At 61.6% G+C, this 15,284-nt stretch overlaps 1 protein-coding gene across 2 annotated transcripts in view; it reads right to left on the minus strand.

Annotated features, from left to right (window-relative positions):
- Nucleotides 1-15,284, minus strand: part of ZFPM1 (zinc finger protein, FOG family member 1) — a 69,294-nt gene that overhangs the window by 5,445 nt on the left and 48,565 nt on the right. For both annotated transcript variants that reach the window (XM_049703174.1, XM_049703175.1), the window contains exons 4-6: nt 12,743-12,876; nt 2,435-2,537; nt 670-879 (exon numbers count right to left, since the gene is read on the minus strand). In XM_049703174.1, coding sequence (XP_049559131.1) covers nt 670-879; nt 2,435-2,537; nt 12,743-12,876 — 447 coding nt within the window. The remainder of the gene's footprint in view (nt 1-669; nt 880-2,434; nt 2,538-12,742; nt 12,877-15,284) is intronic.

Here is a 15,284-nt window from a genome sequence, read left to right on the forward strand (position 1 = left end):
ACATCACCACTTGCCCTCCTTCGTGGATGTGCCGCCTGCCCCCTCAGGGCGGGCAGCTGTCCCCCCTCGCTGACCCCAGCGCCTTGACCGCCTGGTTCGGTGTGGACGTTGAACAAGGATTTGAGAAACGGTGAATCTCATCGGTTCTCAGACCCTCTGCTGCTTGTAGGGAGGAGTGACAAACGTGGTCCCTCCACTGCAGCTCTCCACACTGGCGGCTCTGCCCCAAAGGGACACTTGACCACGTCCTTCACAACTGGGAGGTGGGGATGGTACCAGCGTCTAGTGAGCGAGGGCAGGGCTGCTGCTGGGCACCCCACGGTGCATGTGTCCCAGACTCCACCCCTGCCCTGCGCGGCCTCTCCAGCTGGCAAGCTAGAAGGGCCTTCCGGACCCCGCGGAGCGTGTGCCAGAGGCGCTGTGGTGAGAAGCCCGCTCTGCTGCAGAGCCCGCCTCCCCGTCAGCATCTGGGAGCTCACCACGTGGCCCCCTGCACGCTGACTGCACCCTGGAGCCCCTCCTGGAACCCCACTGCTAGGCCCCCGGGCGTGCCCCCGGGGCACACCTCTGCTCAGGTGGCAGTGGTGACCAGTCTTTGCAGATCCTGAGCTGGGCACCGCCTGCAGCTCTGAGCCTGGGGTGGGGGCGGGCAGGCAGTGGGTTACTCACTGTTGACAACTGCAGTTGCGAGGATGGATGCCATGCCCGCCTGCTGGGGCAGGAGCTGGATGTCGGCGGCGGGGGAGGGGGCCAGGCCCTCGGGCTCCACCGGCTCCTTCACAGGCTGGCTGGGGGCACTGTGGGGCTCGGCTGCGAGGAGCACGCTCAGCCGTCCGCCCGCGGCCACTGGCCTGGTGAGCCTGCACCAGAGGGCGCCATCTGCGGGGGGAGGGCGTCTGTGACGGGGCGCCGGCAGCCCCAGGCCACCGCGGCCGCGCCTTTGCAAAGACCCTGCGCATCTTATCCTCCTGATGCCCGCTGCGCCGCCCCAGCTTAGGCATGGGGGTTCTGAAGCCGGTGTGGTGGCCGGGGCGAAGCCACACCCGGTTCGCAGCTGTGGCCGGCTGGTTTCCGTGGCGCACCTGCCTCCTCAGGGCGACTAGGTGTTGCCTGCTCTTTGGGCCTCCCTGCCTGTGTCCGTCGGAGCGCGACGGCCCTCTTAGGGGAGAGGGGAGCAGAGCGGCGGGGAGGGCTTGGGAGCCGCTCACCCACGCCCTAGAAAGGCCTCCCAGCTCCTCGCTACTCAGCCAGCGTGGCTGTTGCCACGGTGGCCAGCGGGGGGCAGCCTTGGCCAACAGGACCCGGGCTGAGCTGCCCACAGGACCAGGCCACCTGGCTAGCATCTGCCCGGGCAGATGAACCCTGTTGACCAGGCGAGCAGGGGGGACAGGCCAGGCACTGCTAACTGGGCCACGTCCCCGCCAGGTGTACGTACCCCCAGCTGGGCACCTGCTGCCAACCTGGGCCCTCCCGTGCTTTCCAGCTGCTCTCTGGGTCCTTAGAGCACCCCAAAGCAGGGAGGGTGGGCCAGGGGGTGAAACAGGCACACAGGTGCTGTGCTAGCCAGGTCCTCGGGGCCAATGGCAGGGCAGACGGAACGCGCAGGGCCCCGGATGCTGACCTCAGCACCTGCTCTGACCCCTGCTGTGCCCTGGAGGCCCCCAGGTAGGGAGGGGCTGGGGAGGTGCTGGAGCAGCAGCCCAGCTTGCCCCTGCCCACCTCCAGGGGCCTTTGGCTCTGTCCTGAAACAAGGCTAAGGCTGCCCACAGGACATTTAGTCCAGTGTGCTCAGGAGGCGATGGTGAGGGTGACACCCCCAGAACATTCTACCAAAGCGGAGCCCCCCCCGCCCCAGAAGAAGGAGGTGGATTTCCCGTGGCCATGCTGTGGTGTTTGGCTCCCCACATCCTCCCCGGGACCTGAGCTGCCTCATCTGTAATGGGGGGGTCCCCCCACCCCACCCCGCCCTCCCAGGGCCACTCCTGGAAAGTGCAGGTTTGCAGGAGGGACGTGGAGCTTTCCTCAGCTTCACAAAACAGAGGCCCCAGAAGGTGAGGGGACCTGTCCCAGGCCCCCCAGCTGGGTTTGGACATGGCCCTCCTGACCACTCCTGGAGGGAGTCAGGCCGCACAGGGCCCTGGTCCAGTGGGCACCCCCAGGTGGGCCCACCAGGCCCTGCCAGTGTCCACTGTCCCTGTGGTCTCCCAGAGGCCCTGAGGGCAGTCCTGGCCTGGGCCCGCTCTCCCCGACCCCCGGGGCCGACGCCTGTCCAGCCCTAGGCAAGCATTAATGGGGGCACTGGGCGTGTGGTGGCGGCGGTGGCCAGCCCCTCGGCCCGGCCCAAGCAGGCTGGTTTCCCTTTAAGAGCCGGCCCAGGGGGAGCCGTGACCCCCCACCCTCCGGAAGGCAGTGAGGGAAACGCCAGGATACCAACCCTTCCTGTAGATCTCCGAGTTGGCTTCGGCCGCGGTCAGGGCCCGGGGCAGCGTCCTCAGCCAGCAGGCTTCGTCCTCCAGCAGCAGGGTCAGGGCCGGGCTCTGGGGGCGGGGAGGGGGGTCAGCAAGGACTCAGTCACGCCCTCGGACACAGTCAGCAGGAGAGAGGAGAGGCTGGCCGGGGCAGCGGGGGGCTCCCTGTGAGGGATGCCTGAGAGTCTGCCCCGTGGGCACCCTGTCCAGGCTGCGGGTCCTTGCCAAGCGCTGGCGACACGCATGCAGCAGGGATCCAGTGCCTGCCTGCCGTGGGTCAGGTGCTGGTTTCCCTTGGAAACTGAGGCCCAGAGAGGTGGAGCAACCTGCCTAAAGTTACACAGCCAGTGAGTGGCAGAGCGGGGAGGCACACCCGGACCTCCGTTCTTGCTGCCCCTCCCTGGTGGGGCACTGGACCAGACGCAGGCTGCGAGCCAGGCCTCTGCAGCGCCCGGAGTGGAAGAGCACTCCTGAGCTCGGTTCTCACTCGGGGCTGCCAGCGGCGCCCAGAAGGGGTGGCCTGATTTCCGGCACCCTCCCCCACCCCCCCCAGGCGGCACTGCAAACATACGTCCCCTGTCCTACATGGTTCTGGGAGGGGGCTGGCCCTTGCCACACGGAGGCGATGAGGTACAGACCCTGGCCCTGACTGGCCGCAGAAAGTTAGGGTGATGACCGCAGCCGCCCCTCAGGCCACAGCCCCAGGGCTGGATGGGTTGTGGACGGCTCCTCTCCTGCAGGGGGTCCCCAAGCTCCGCCACTGGGCGCCGTGTGGAAAGGCACAGCACATTCGTGTCTGAGTATTTTCTTTGTTTTATGCAAATAAAAGCTTTTTAGTCAAACTGTGTATCAGAAGCTCTAACTCAAGGCCCAGTGTCACTCGCCGTCACCTGGATGGGGCAGCTGGCCAGGAAGCTAGCGTGATGGGATGGCTGGAGCAGTGACACATGGGAGGTCCCCTGACGTGTTCTGGGCATCTCCCCGCCTGGTCCAAGACCACGGCTTTACTGAGCTTTGCCTGCAGGGAGCACGTGGGCTCCAGAGCTGGGCATCGGGTCCAGTCCGGGCTCCCTCCACCGTCCTTGTGCTGCCACCTGCTCTGGGGGTGGGTCACATCCCTCTTTGACTCAGTCTCCCTGGGCACTGGGAAGTGGAAGCCTGTGTGAAGCCGCCTGGCACGTGACAAACACAGGACAAACAGGAGTCCCGCCACCCTTGCTTCTCCATTCCCTTTGGCCCGCAGGACACAGTGGGCAGAGGACAGCCTTCGGACCTAGGAGGCTGATGTCCACTGGGGCGGCAGGCCAGCAACCGCCAGGTATCAACTGGGGGCGAGTGTCTCCACCAAGCAGCATGCTTTAACGGGCAGCTGCAGACCTGGGGGTCCCCATCACCCACAGCTGCGGACAGGCTGGGGGGCCAAAGTGGGACCGGGGGGGGGGGGTGCTGGCACAGCAGCGATTGACCGGCGGCGCCCACGTCCCAGCTATCCTGACCTGGGCCAGCAGAGAGGCGGAGGCCAGGGTCTCCCTGAGTCTCTAATGAATATTAATGAGTGGAGGAGGGAGAAAAAAATTAATCTGCCTGATCCTCCGATGGGTGCTGCGGTAACGATATGAAATCTAATTATTCGTCCCAATATTTCTAAACCCTCAAACTGAGACTGACAGCCTCCCGGTCGGTTTAATGCTTATCACTCCCGGGAGCGGCGTGTTCGCGGCATGATAAAAGCGCCCGCGCACAGCTCTGCTGACGCTGCAGAACCCCTGAATTTTCCGCGTCCATCTGAGTGGAGGGGAGACGGCGGCGCTGTGTTCCCGGCTGTGTGCCTCCTGCTGGGAGCGGCCCCTCGCCTGGTGGCTGCCCTGGGCGGGTGAGGGGCAGGGGACGTGGGGACCTGGAGGGGGGCTTGCATCCTGCACCCCGCGCCTGACTCACAGGAGGGAGAGGGGCCAGGAGATCCAGGCCGTATGACCACCAGACCCTCCACCCTCGTTCCCTCAGCCCTTAACACTCTGGGGGCCCCTGGCCCCCACTTAAATGGGGCAGGCTGGGCCCACCATCACCAGCCTTCCTGCCTGCGCACGGACCCGAGGGGTGCAAGAGCCGGCGCCCCACGGCTCCGGGGAGAGGAGCACGGCCATGCCCAGTCTGCCCCTGTCCCCGTCCCTGTGGGGTGGCAACGCGCACTGTCCCGGGCAGCTGGACCCTGCCGTGCGCTAGGGCTACAGCTTGCCCCCCTGCCCCGTTATTTATTTTCTCCCCCCATCCCCCAATTCCAAGCAGCCCTGGAACAGAAGCCCTTTTCTCTGGTGGTCGGAGGCGCCAGGCTGAGGCAGGTTCCCTTCCTGGCCCTGCCCGTGGGCAGCGGGGTGCGAGCCTAAAATGATCAGAGATGTGTGTACTGCCGGCCGCCTCCCCTCCACCGGCGCCCCAGGCTCACTGCTGGGTCTGGGGTTCACCCCAGACAGGCCGGGTGCGGCGTCTGAAAAAAGCTTGGCCCCTACCCTGCCTTAGCCCTGGGGGTCGCCCTGTCCCTCCCTCCTGACTCCAGGCTGCCCCACCCAGCCCCGGGACAGCGGACGGCCACTTTAAACTCTCTGGGTGCATCTGAGAACCCTCCTTGTTCCCCCAACAAAGAGGTCAGTGTCTGGGTTCTGTGCCCGCTGATAGCCATCAGAAACCCTATCTCTACCGCATCCGCTGTGACAGCCGTATCTGAGGCTGTTCCCAAACTCGCCATACAGCGCGTGAAGTAGCGTCGAGGGGAGGTGGGGGCCTGCAGAACGCCTCCCCAGGGCACTGCGGGCAGGTTCGTGGGAGGTCGGGAACCTGGGGCAGGCCCTGATCGGGGCCTGCGCTCATCTCTCCCTTTCAGCGTGTCCTGAGAAGCCCCCGCCTGCGTCCCACTCACCATCGCCAGAGGCAATGGCTTTCCACCCTTGGCACCAGACGTTTCATGAGGCAAGAGAAGCACGACACGGGCGGCTCAAGGCATGGCCCCATCTGGCAAAGAAAGACCCATGATGCACCACGCCTGGGCTGAGCGCCTTCCCTTGGGAATTACTCCCTATAACAGCCAGAGGAAGAGGGGCCTCGCCAGGAGGGCACTGGGCTCGTGCACCGCAGCCCCGTCACCCCCTGGCCCGGATCATCCTGCTGGGAGTCGGGCTGTGCCAGGCAATGACCGCTGGCAGCGGCCTTTGGAGGGGCCCCACCGCTCAGAGCCCATCTGCGTGCGGTCAGCTGGCGGCTGGGCCTGGATGGTCCCACGTCAGCCTCACAGGCAGGCTCAGACCTGCTGCCCTGCGTGCCATCCAGGGGGCACCCTCCCAGCTCTCACTGATGTCACGGTGGCCTCGTGGCTAAAGTGGGTGAGCCGTGGGAGGACAACTGGACAGACGGATGGGCCGAGTGAGTGAGGGCCCATTTGTTCATTCATCCATCCATCTACCCATCCTGCCAACATCTATCCATTCACCATCTACTCATCCATCTACCTTCTACCCATTCATCCACCAACCCATCAACACATCCACTGACTCACCTATCTATCCACCATCCACCCGTCCATCCACCTTCTACCCATCAATCCCCTATACACCCGTTCACCTTTTACCTGTCCATCCATCCATCCAACCATCTACCCACCATCTACCCATCCATCCACCATTCTTTATCCGTGCACACATCCACTCACCCACCTGTCCATCCACCTGTCCACCCACCATCCAGCCGTCCATCCACCTTCTGACCATCCATCTAGCATTCAACCTTCCACCTACCTGTCCGTCCATCCATCCACCCAACTATCCACCTGCTACTCGGCCATCTACCATCCACCCGTCCACCCACCATCCACCTGTCCATCTATCACCCATGTATCCACTATCTACCTGTCCATCTATCATCCATTTATCCATCCACACCCATCTACCCATCTCTGCCCATCGTTCTACCTTCCACCCATCAGTATACCATCTACCTGTCCATCCATCCACCATCTGCCTATCCATCCATCCATCCTCCCATTCATCCACTCACCCACCCATCCATCCACCTTCTACCCATCCTTTCATCATTCCCCCCGCCATCCACCCATGTATCCACCTTCTACCTGTCCATCCACCATTCACTACCTGCTACTTGTCCATCTACCATAGACCCATCCATCCAGTATCTATGTGTCCATCCATTCACCCACCCACCCATCTATCCACTAACCTCCCGTCCATCCACCATCTACTTGTCCATCCACCATTCATGTATCTACCTACCCACCCACCCACCCACCCACCCATCCATCCACCCACCCATCCACCTGCTACTCGTCCATCTATCATCCACCCATCCATCCAACATATCCAGCCATCTATCCACCATCCACGTGTCTATCTACAATCCATGTGTCCATCCACCTTCTACCTGTCCATCCACCATCCCTCCTCCATCAACCATCACCTGTCTGTCCACCATCCAGGTATCCATGCACCTTCGGCCCATCCATCTAGCATTCAACCTTCCATTTACCATCTACCCGTGCATGCATCCATCTACCTGTCCATCCATCCATCTACCCATCCACTGGCTACTCGTCCATCTACTGTCCACCCATCCATCTGCCATTTATCTGTCCATCCACCGTCCATTTATCCATTCAATATCCACTCAACTGCTCCTCCACAACCATCCACCCATCCACCTTCTCCCCGTCCATCCACCATCCATCTGTCCATCCACCTTCTATCTATCTGTCATCCATTTATCCATCCACACCTCCACACACCCACCCATCCATCCACCATGCACCCTTCCATCCGCCTTCTACCCACCATCCACCAATCCATCCGCACATCCAATCACCCACCCATGCAGGTACCTTCTCCCCTGTCCATCCACCTGGCCATCCAACTTCTACTCTCCATCCACTATCCCCCACAATCCACCATCCACCCATCCATCCATCCACCCATGTATCCACCATTCATCCATTCTTCCACCTTCTAATTGTCCATTCACCAACCACACTTCCATCAACCATCCACCCAACCATCCACCTTCTACTCATCCATCCACCATCTACCTGTCCCCACCCATCCACCTAACATCTACCCGTCCATCCACATATCCACTCACCCACCTGTCCACCCACCATCCAGCCATCCATCCACCTTCTGACTATCCATCTAGCATTCAACCTTCCATCTACCATCTACCTGTCTGTCCATCCATCCACCCAATCATCCATTTATCCATCCACACATCCATTCACCCACCCATCCATCCACCAACCACCCATCCATCCTCCTCCTACTGGTCCACCTACCATCCACCCATCAATCCACCATCCACCTGTCCATCCTCCATCTACCATCCACATGGCAATCCACTATCCATTTATCCATCCACATATCCACTCACCCATCCATCCACATCCACCCATCCATCCACCATCCATCCGTTTATTCATCCACACATTCACTAACCCACCCATCCACCCATCCATCCACCTCTGCCCATCGTTCTGCCTTCCACCCATCAGTCCACCATCTACCTGTCCATCCATCCATCCTCCCATTCATCCACTCACCCACCCATCCATCCACCTTCTACCCATCCTTTCATCATTCCCCCCACCATCCACCCATGTATCCACCTTCTACCTGTCCATCCACCATTCACTACCTGCTACTCGTCCATCTACCATTGACCCATCCATCCACCATCTATGTGTCCATCCATACTTCCACCCACCTCCCATCCATCCACCATCTACTCGTCCATCCACCATTCATTTATGCATCCACGTATCCACCTGCCCACCCATCCATCCACCCACCTACCTGCTACTCGTTCATCTATCATCCACCCATCCATCCACCATCAACATATCCACCATTTATCCATCCGTCCATCCACCATCCACCAACCATTTTTCCATCCAATATCTACTCACTCCTCCAACAACCATCTACCCGTCATCCACCACACCCTTCCAACCACCCTCTACCCGTCCATCCACCATCCATTATCCATTCAATATCCACTCAACTGATCCTCCACAACCATCCACCTGTCCATCTACTATCCACCGTCCATCCACTATCCCCTGCAATCCACCTTCCACCCATCCATCTACCATCCATCCATCACCATCTACCTGTCCATCCATCCACCCATCTATCCACCATTCACCCATCCTTCCACCTTCTAATTATCCATCCACCATCCACCCTTCCATCCACCCTCCACACGTCCATCCATCATCTTCCTGTCCATCCATCCATCTACCATCCACCATCCTCCTGTCCATCCATCCATCTACCATCCACCATCCTTCTTCTACCCGTCCATCCACCATCCCTCCTCCATCAACCATCCACCTGTCCATCCACCATCCAGCCATCCACGCACCTTCTGCCCATCCATAGCATAGCATTCAGCCTTCTGTTCACCATCTACCTGTGCATGCATCCATCTACCCATCTATCCACCATCCACCTACCCATCCACTGGCTACTCGTCCATCTACTGTCCATCATCCATCTGCCATTTATCTGTCCATCCACCATCTATTTATCCATTCAATATCCACTCAACTGCCCCTCCATAACCATCCACCCATCCATCCACCATCCATTGTCCATCCACCTTCTCCCAGTCCATCCACCGTCCATCTACCTTCTCCCTGTCTATCTGCCATCCATTTATCCATCCACACCTCCACACACCCACCCATCCATCCACCATGCACCCTTCCATCCACCTTCTACCCACCATCCACCAATCCATCCACACATCCAATCACCCACCCATGCAGCCACCTTCTCCCCTGTCCATCCACCCGGCCATCCAACTTCTACTTGTCCATCCACTATCCCCCGCAATCTACCATCCATCCATCCATCCATCCACCCATGTGTCCACCATTCACCCACCCTTCCACCTTCTAATTGTCCATCCACCATCCACACTTCCATCAACCATCCACCTAACCATCCACCTTCTACTCATCCATCCATCTACCTGTCCCCACCGACCCCTCCAACATCTACCTGTACATATATCCATCCATCTTCTACCCATCTATCCACCATCTACCTGTCCATCTATCCATTCACCCATCTATCCTCCATCTACGTGTCCATCTACTGTTCACCCATCCATCCATCTTCCACCAATCCATCCATCCACACATCCACACATCCACCATCCATCCACCACTCACCAGTCCATGCACCATCCACCCACCTTTACCTATCCATCTACCATCTACCGTCACCCATCCATCTTCCATCTACCTGTCTCTCCATCCATCCATCCCTCCCTCCACCATCTACCCCTCCATCCATCCTGAACATTTCCTCTGCAGCTGGGTACAAGTTTTAGAACTGCTGCACCTCCAAGCCCTGGGTTTCTGTGGTGGAACCTGGATCCTGGGGGACCTTGAGGTCCCACAGCAAGTTGGTGTCAGAACCAATTCTCGACTCCTGGCAGGCTCTGCGTGCTGTGTCCTTTCTGGGGTACCACACCCGAAGCCCAGTGTGTGCAGGGACTGTGAGGGGAGACTCCTTGCCTCCCCTATGGCCTGCAAGCAGCCTGGGCCTGAGGAGACCAGTGGGAAAGGGTTGCCACACCCCAGCGTCGCCCCTCTCCCGCTTCCCTCTCCAAACAGCGAAGACAAACTGCCTGGCGGGTGACAGGACGATCAGGGGCGGGAGGTACACGGGGGAGAGAACCGGGGCCCATCAGCTGAGCTCGATAAGGGGCCTGCTGAAATGTTAGTGAAAATATTTAGACAATAAATGAAGTATCGGAAAGGCACGCATATCTTTAAGAAATCAATCATCTTGTACGTGTGTCTGGACACTCGGCGCCAAGGCGGAGATAGTGCCTGCTGGGGAGATAAGGGTTAATCAAGGATTTAATTCTGCAGGAGATAAAGCTGCAGGGAAGAGCAGGCAGCTCCTTCCTCCCTGGGCCCCTCTGCAGAGCCTCAGAGGCCCGCTTCTCTGGCGCACTCCCTGGATTATCTCTCCGCTTGGAGAGGGTTTCCAACCTCACGCCAAGTCTCCCCAGGCTGACCTGCGCCCTGGGCCCAAGGAGGACAAAACCCCCGGAGAGGAGGCTGCAGGCGGGAGGGGAGGGCCTGGGGGTGGGGGTGCGGTGGGGATCCCAGGGCTGGTGCGGGCATCTCCAGCCCCCCATCCCCGTCCTGCAGCGGTCTCTGTGGTTAGGAAAATAGTGATTTCCCCTCTGCTGTTTGGTCCTGGTGACTTTGGCAAGTTACCTAACCTCCTGGAGCCTCAGTTTCCTCATCTGGGAAATGGGAACAGCAGTACCCGCCTCATGGGGGGTGGAGAAAACGAGGGGCCGAGTATAAGGATGGGCGCACAGCAGTGCGTCTGGAACACGCACTTGGAACTGTCCATCTTGGAAGGGGTTGACTGTCCCCAAGGAGGGAGCAGAGGAGAGAGGGTTGACTGTCCCCAAGGAGGGAGCAGAGGAGAGAGGTGCAGGCCCTGCTCAGGACACACTGAGCTCCCCAGTCCTCAGCCATCCCGGCTTTGTCCCATCACTGCTTACGGCTATTCTCTGAGAGTCCAGACACGAGAGTCACGGAGCTCCTCTTAACTCCGCCCAACGGCCTACCCTCTCTCTTAAGAGTCGACTGCTGCTTGTACACCTCCAGTGACGGGGAGCTCATTGCCTATAGCGGGGAGGCTGCAGGGTCTGCAGGACCTTGCAGGTCTCAAGGACCCTTCAGGGCTCCCCTGTGTCCCCCCCGCTGAGGTCCCAAAGGCTGAGGAGACAGAAGCTCAGAGAGGTGGAGGCCTGCCTGGGGGCACACGGCAAAACAGCCACAGGGTAGGAGACCCCAGGACCTGGACCCTGTGCCATGGGGACGGCCTGGCCTTGAAAGTGGGGGCCCTCGGTCCTGGGCCGCCTCCCACCCCCTGGCTGAGTGGCCTGGGTGAGCACCGCCCCTCTGAACCTGGCCACTCAGCTGGGAGAGGCAGCGTGGGCAGCCCAGGGGCCTCAGCTGAGACGTCTCCAATCTCCCGAGGCCCGGGCCCCAGCGCTGAGGTTCTGAGGCAGCGTGACCCACGGCTCAGGGTTCACTGCACACGGGAGTGCGTGCGGGCTGTGAGCTGTAGTCCGAGAGCTGCCGCTGGGGATCCTGCCCACGGCTCTCTACCAGCCCTGCTGCAGGCCAAGTCCCAGCTGTTAGGCAGCATTTGGCCTCCAGGCGCAGGGCTGGCGGGAAGCCCCCCCCACAGCCCCGCCACTGCCAGCGAAGGCCCATCAGAGGCCCACGAGGCCCAGCATCACAGGGCACCTGCCACACCTGAACGCCACGTTAGGAATCAGAAGGGCCCAGGCCATGGCTGTGCCTGCACATTTGGGGCACCTGAGCCTGGGCTTGAGGGGACCAACCCGGGTGCTGCCCGGCCTCCCAGGCAAGCGTCACCATGAACTCTCATCCAGCACAGGCCCCTCCCGGTTCCCACCACACCGTACGTGCCCATTCCACCGCCCCACACTTGCTTCCCATACGTCAACGCCCTTGCTTAACCGAAACGTATTTTAAAATGAGCATTTGTACCCTTTGCGAGAGGACGCCACACCGACTTGCCAACAACTGAGAGCAGCTCAGCAGCAACCCCGAGACAAACGACAGCCCAGTGGTCGTCAGCACGCGCTAGAGATGCTCAGGCAGCGCTCTCTCCCTGTTGTCTGGGGGCCACAGGCGCGGAAACGCAACGAATAACCACCTCGCTTACCACGACGGGTGGCCCCACCCATGAAGCCCAGTGCCGGGGGGCAGTCCCTGTCTGCTTCCCCAGCCACAGGCCACAGGCCAGGTCCAGTCCCACCACTTGGTTCCTTATTGCTTCCCTCCCTTGAAAGCCCTTCTCTTTCTCTGCCTCGCCAACGTCTACTCATTCATTAAGTGCCTGCTGAAAGAATCCCTCCTCCAGGCAGCCCTCCCTGTGTCACCCCGAGGTCGCAGAGGCCCCGCCTCACCTCCTCCAGGCAGCCCTCCCTGTGTCACCCCGAGGTCCCAGAGGCCCCGCATCACCTCCTCCAGGCAGCCCTCCCTGTGTTCCCAGGCAGTTAACTCCTCCCTGCATCTCCTGACATGTTTCACGTGGAGTGGCAGTTGCTTCTGCACGGGAGTCTAGCCCGGGCCTGGCTCAGGGGGCTGAAGGGGCCTGTGCCCTGGGCCAGACACTGTCCTGGCCGCTGCGGCCGGGGTCAGGGCTCCTTACCGGTTCCGCCTGCCTGGGGGACGAGGCTCTGGTCTGGATGCTCCCGCGGAACGGGCCCCAGGACAGGCCCTCGGCGAGGCTGCGCCGAGCCCGCACGCACCTCTGTCCGTCCTGCAGCAGCAGCTTCAGCTCATCTGCGGGGAGAGAGGTCAGAGGTGTGAGGAGGTCCAGGTCCCAGGTCCAGCCCGTCCTGCGGCACCCGCCCCCCCGGGAGCAGTTGGGGGGCTGAGGGCAGAAGCGGGAGGGTGGCCCTGGCCCAGGTTACGGGGATGGTGGCTGGTGCCAGGTCCTGGGGGCCAGGCCAGCCCCTGAAGTGAGACCTGTTCTGGGGACGGCAGGTCGCAGAGATAGGACAGCAGGGGCGCCTGCAGCTGCACTGAGCAGGTGGGCGCACCGCTCGGCGGGACCTTGGCGGCTGCGTTGGGACGCGCGTACCGCTCGGCGGGACCTTGGCGGCTGCGTTGGGACGCGCGTGCCTTGCACAGCCTAGGGCGCACACATGGAGCCGGGTCACCCCTACTGCCTCACGTGGGGGCAGGCAGAGTGGAGGATGATGACGCCGCTGAGACCGCCTCCCGTCCCCTCCACACGGTCCTCCCAGCCCCTTGCCATCAGCTTGAGCCCCAGAATCCGCAGAGCACGACTGTGTGGGCAGCTGTGAAATGCTGGGACCCCGCACCTCCCAATCCTCTTAGCATCTCAGCACAGGGCCCAGCATGGGGAGCCAGGCCTGGAGCCAAGTGTTCCTCCCCTCCCCCGCCCACTGCTGGCCGAGGCCCTCGGCACAGCCGGACTGCGCTCGGGTAGCGCCAGCATCACTCCCTGCAGGACCCCCGCCTGCTCTCTGGAAAGGTCTGGACCCAACTCCTGCCGAGGCCCTTGGTCGGCGGCTGCCTGTCCGAGCGGGCTGTCGCCTGGCTGAGGGCCTAAGGCTCGCGGGCCGCGGCCACCTGTGCTGTGATCAGGGCCAAGCTCCCGGACTCTGCCAGCTTGCGTGGCCCGGGCTGTGGCTCCTGTGTCAGCTAGGGGAGTGGCCTCTGTGCCCGGCCCCTGGCAGGATTCGGTTCCGTTGACGTGGACAGACCAGCCTCTGCCAGGAGCCCCACCACAGCCCTTCTCACGGGGAGGGAGCTTGGGGTCGCACGGGTCTGCAGGTGGGCTCCCAGCTTCAGCCCGGCCTCAGCGCACGACCCACGTGACCTGTGGGGGGTGCTGGACGTGGCCCGCAACCTGGGAATGTTCCCTTGTTTGGGTCTTTGCAGATGTGATTGAGATCGGATCTCAAGGTGAGACCATCGGATTATCCGGTAGGCCCTACGGCCAATGACAAATGTCCTCGTAAGAGACACACAGAAAAAAAGAGGCACAGGAACAAGTCCACTTGAAGACGGGGCGGGGACTGGTGGGATACAGCTGGGGGGACGCTGCATCTGAGCCTCTGCGGGAATGCGGCCCTGCCCACGCCGTGATTCGGGACTTCTGGCTCCAGAGCTGTGAGAGAGTAGACTGCTGATGTTTCGAGGCAGCAAGGGTGTGAATTTGCCCGGGCCGCCCTGGGAGACGCACACCTGGCACGTTACCTGCCGTCTCGAGCCTCAGTGTCCTCAAAGCCGAGGGGATGACGGTGGCCATGCCCTCCCAGGGCAGTCGCTCCCCAGGCCATGCGCCCTCTGCCCAGGAGGGCGGGGCCGCCTTGTGCCTCGGGTGCCACCTGGGCTGCCTGGGCCCACAGAGGCCTCACGTGGCCTGGCCTGGGCCCCGAGCAAGCGCTGCTGCATTGGCCCCGCTTCCTGGATCCCCGATCGGGCGGGCTGTGGCCTTAATGGGCCCGATTATCAGATAACCGCCGGCCTAATGGCACAGATAACGTGTAAATACACCAGGAGGCCCGGCTACAATGTTCTAACTGGGTCCTTGTCTTCCCCAGGGCAGATAAGATGGCAGGGGACCAGGACGTGGCCAGGAGGCGGCGCCCTTTATCGGCCCCGCAGCGAGGGGGACAGAGGCCGGCCATGTCACTCTGCAGCCCGCCCACAAGGGGCCGTGTCCTCTACCTGTGCACCCAGGATGCCAGGGTCCCAGCCAGGACTCTGCCCATGGCGCCCCCCCTCCCCTGGGCCTGCAGGGTGCCAGCCGGCATGCGGTCGCCCGTTCCTGCCCGAATGGCCCTATGATGTCGGCCCTCTCCTGGTCCCCCCCCCAATACAGATGAGGAAACTGAGGCCCCGAGAGGCCACATAGCTGGCAGTGGGATGCCAGGATCTGAGCCCGGGCCGCTGCTGTCCTGGGTATATTTGGGTCTCTGGTACCCCGCCCAGCTGGCCCCAGGGCGTGGGCGTGTGGGGAGAGGCTGTCTAAAGGCAGGTTTGCTGGGCACTCACTTGTCCATCCAAATGGTCTGGCCAGCCATCCGACGGGTCCACGCTCTCCTTCTGAGGCTGGCTGGGGAGCCCACCGTGGGCTGAGCTGGGTACCACCTGCCCCCTCCCATCCGCCCCCTCAGGACGGTGGGGTCAAGGCGGAATCATCCTGCTTCCCAACA

Source organism: Orcinus orca, chromosome 20 (genome assembly GCF_937001465.1).
Source record: "Orcinus orca chromosome 20, mOrcOrc1.1, whole genome shotgun sequence".
In the NCBI taxonomy this organism is placed as follows: domain Eukaryota; kingdom Metazoa; phylum Chordata; class Mammalia; order Artiodactyla; family Delphinidae; genus Orcinus; species Orcinus orca.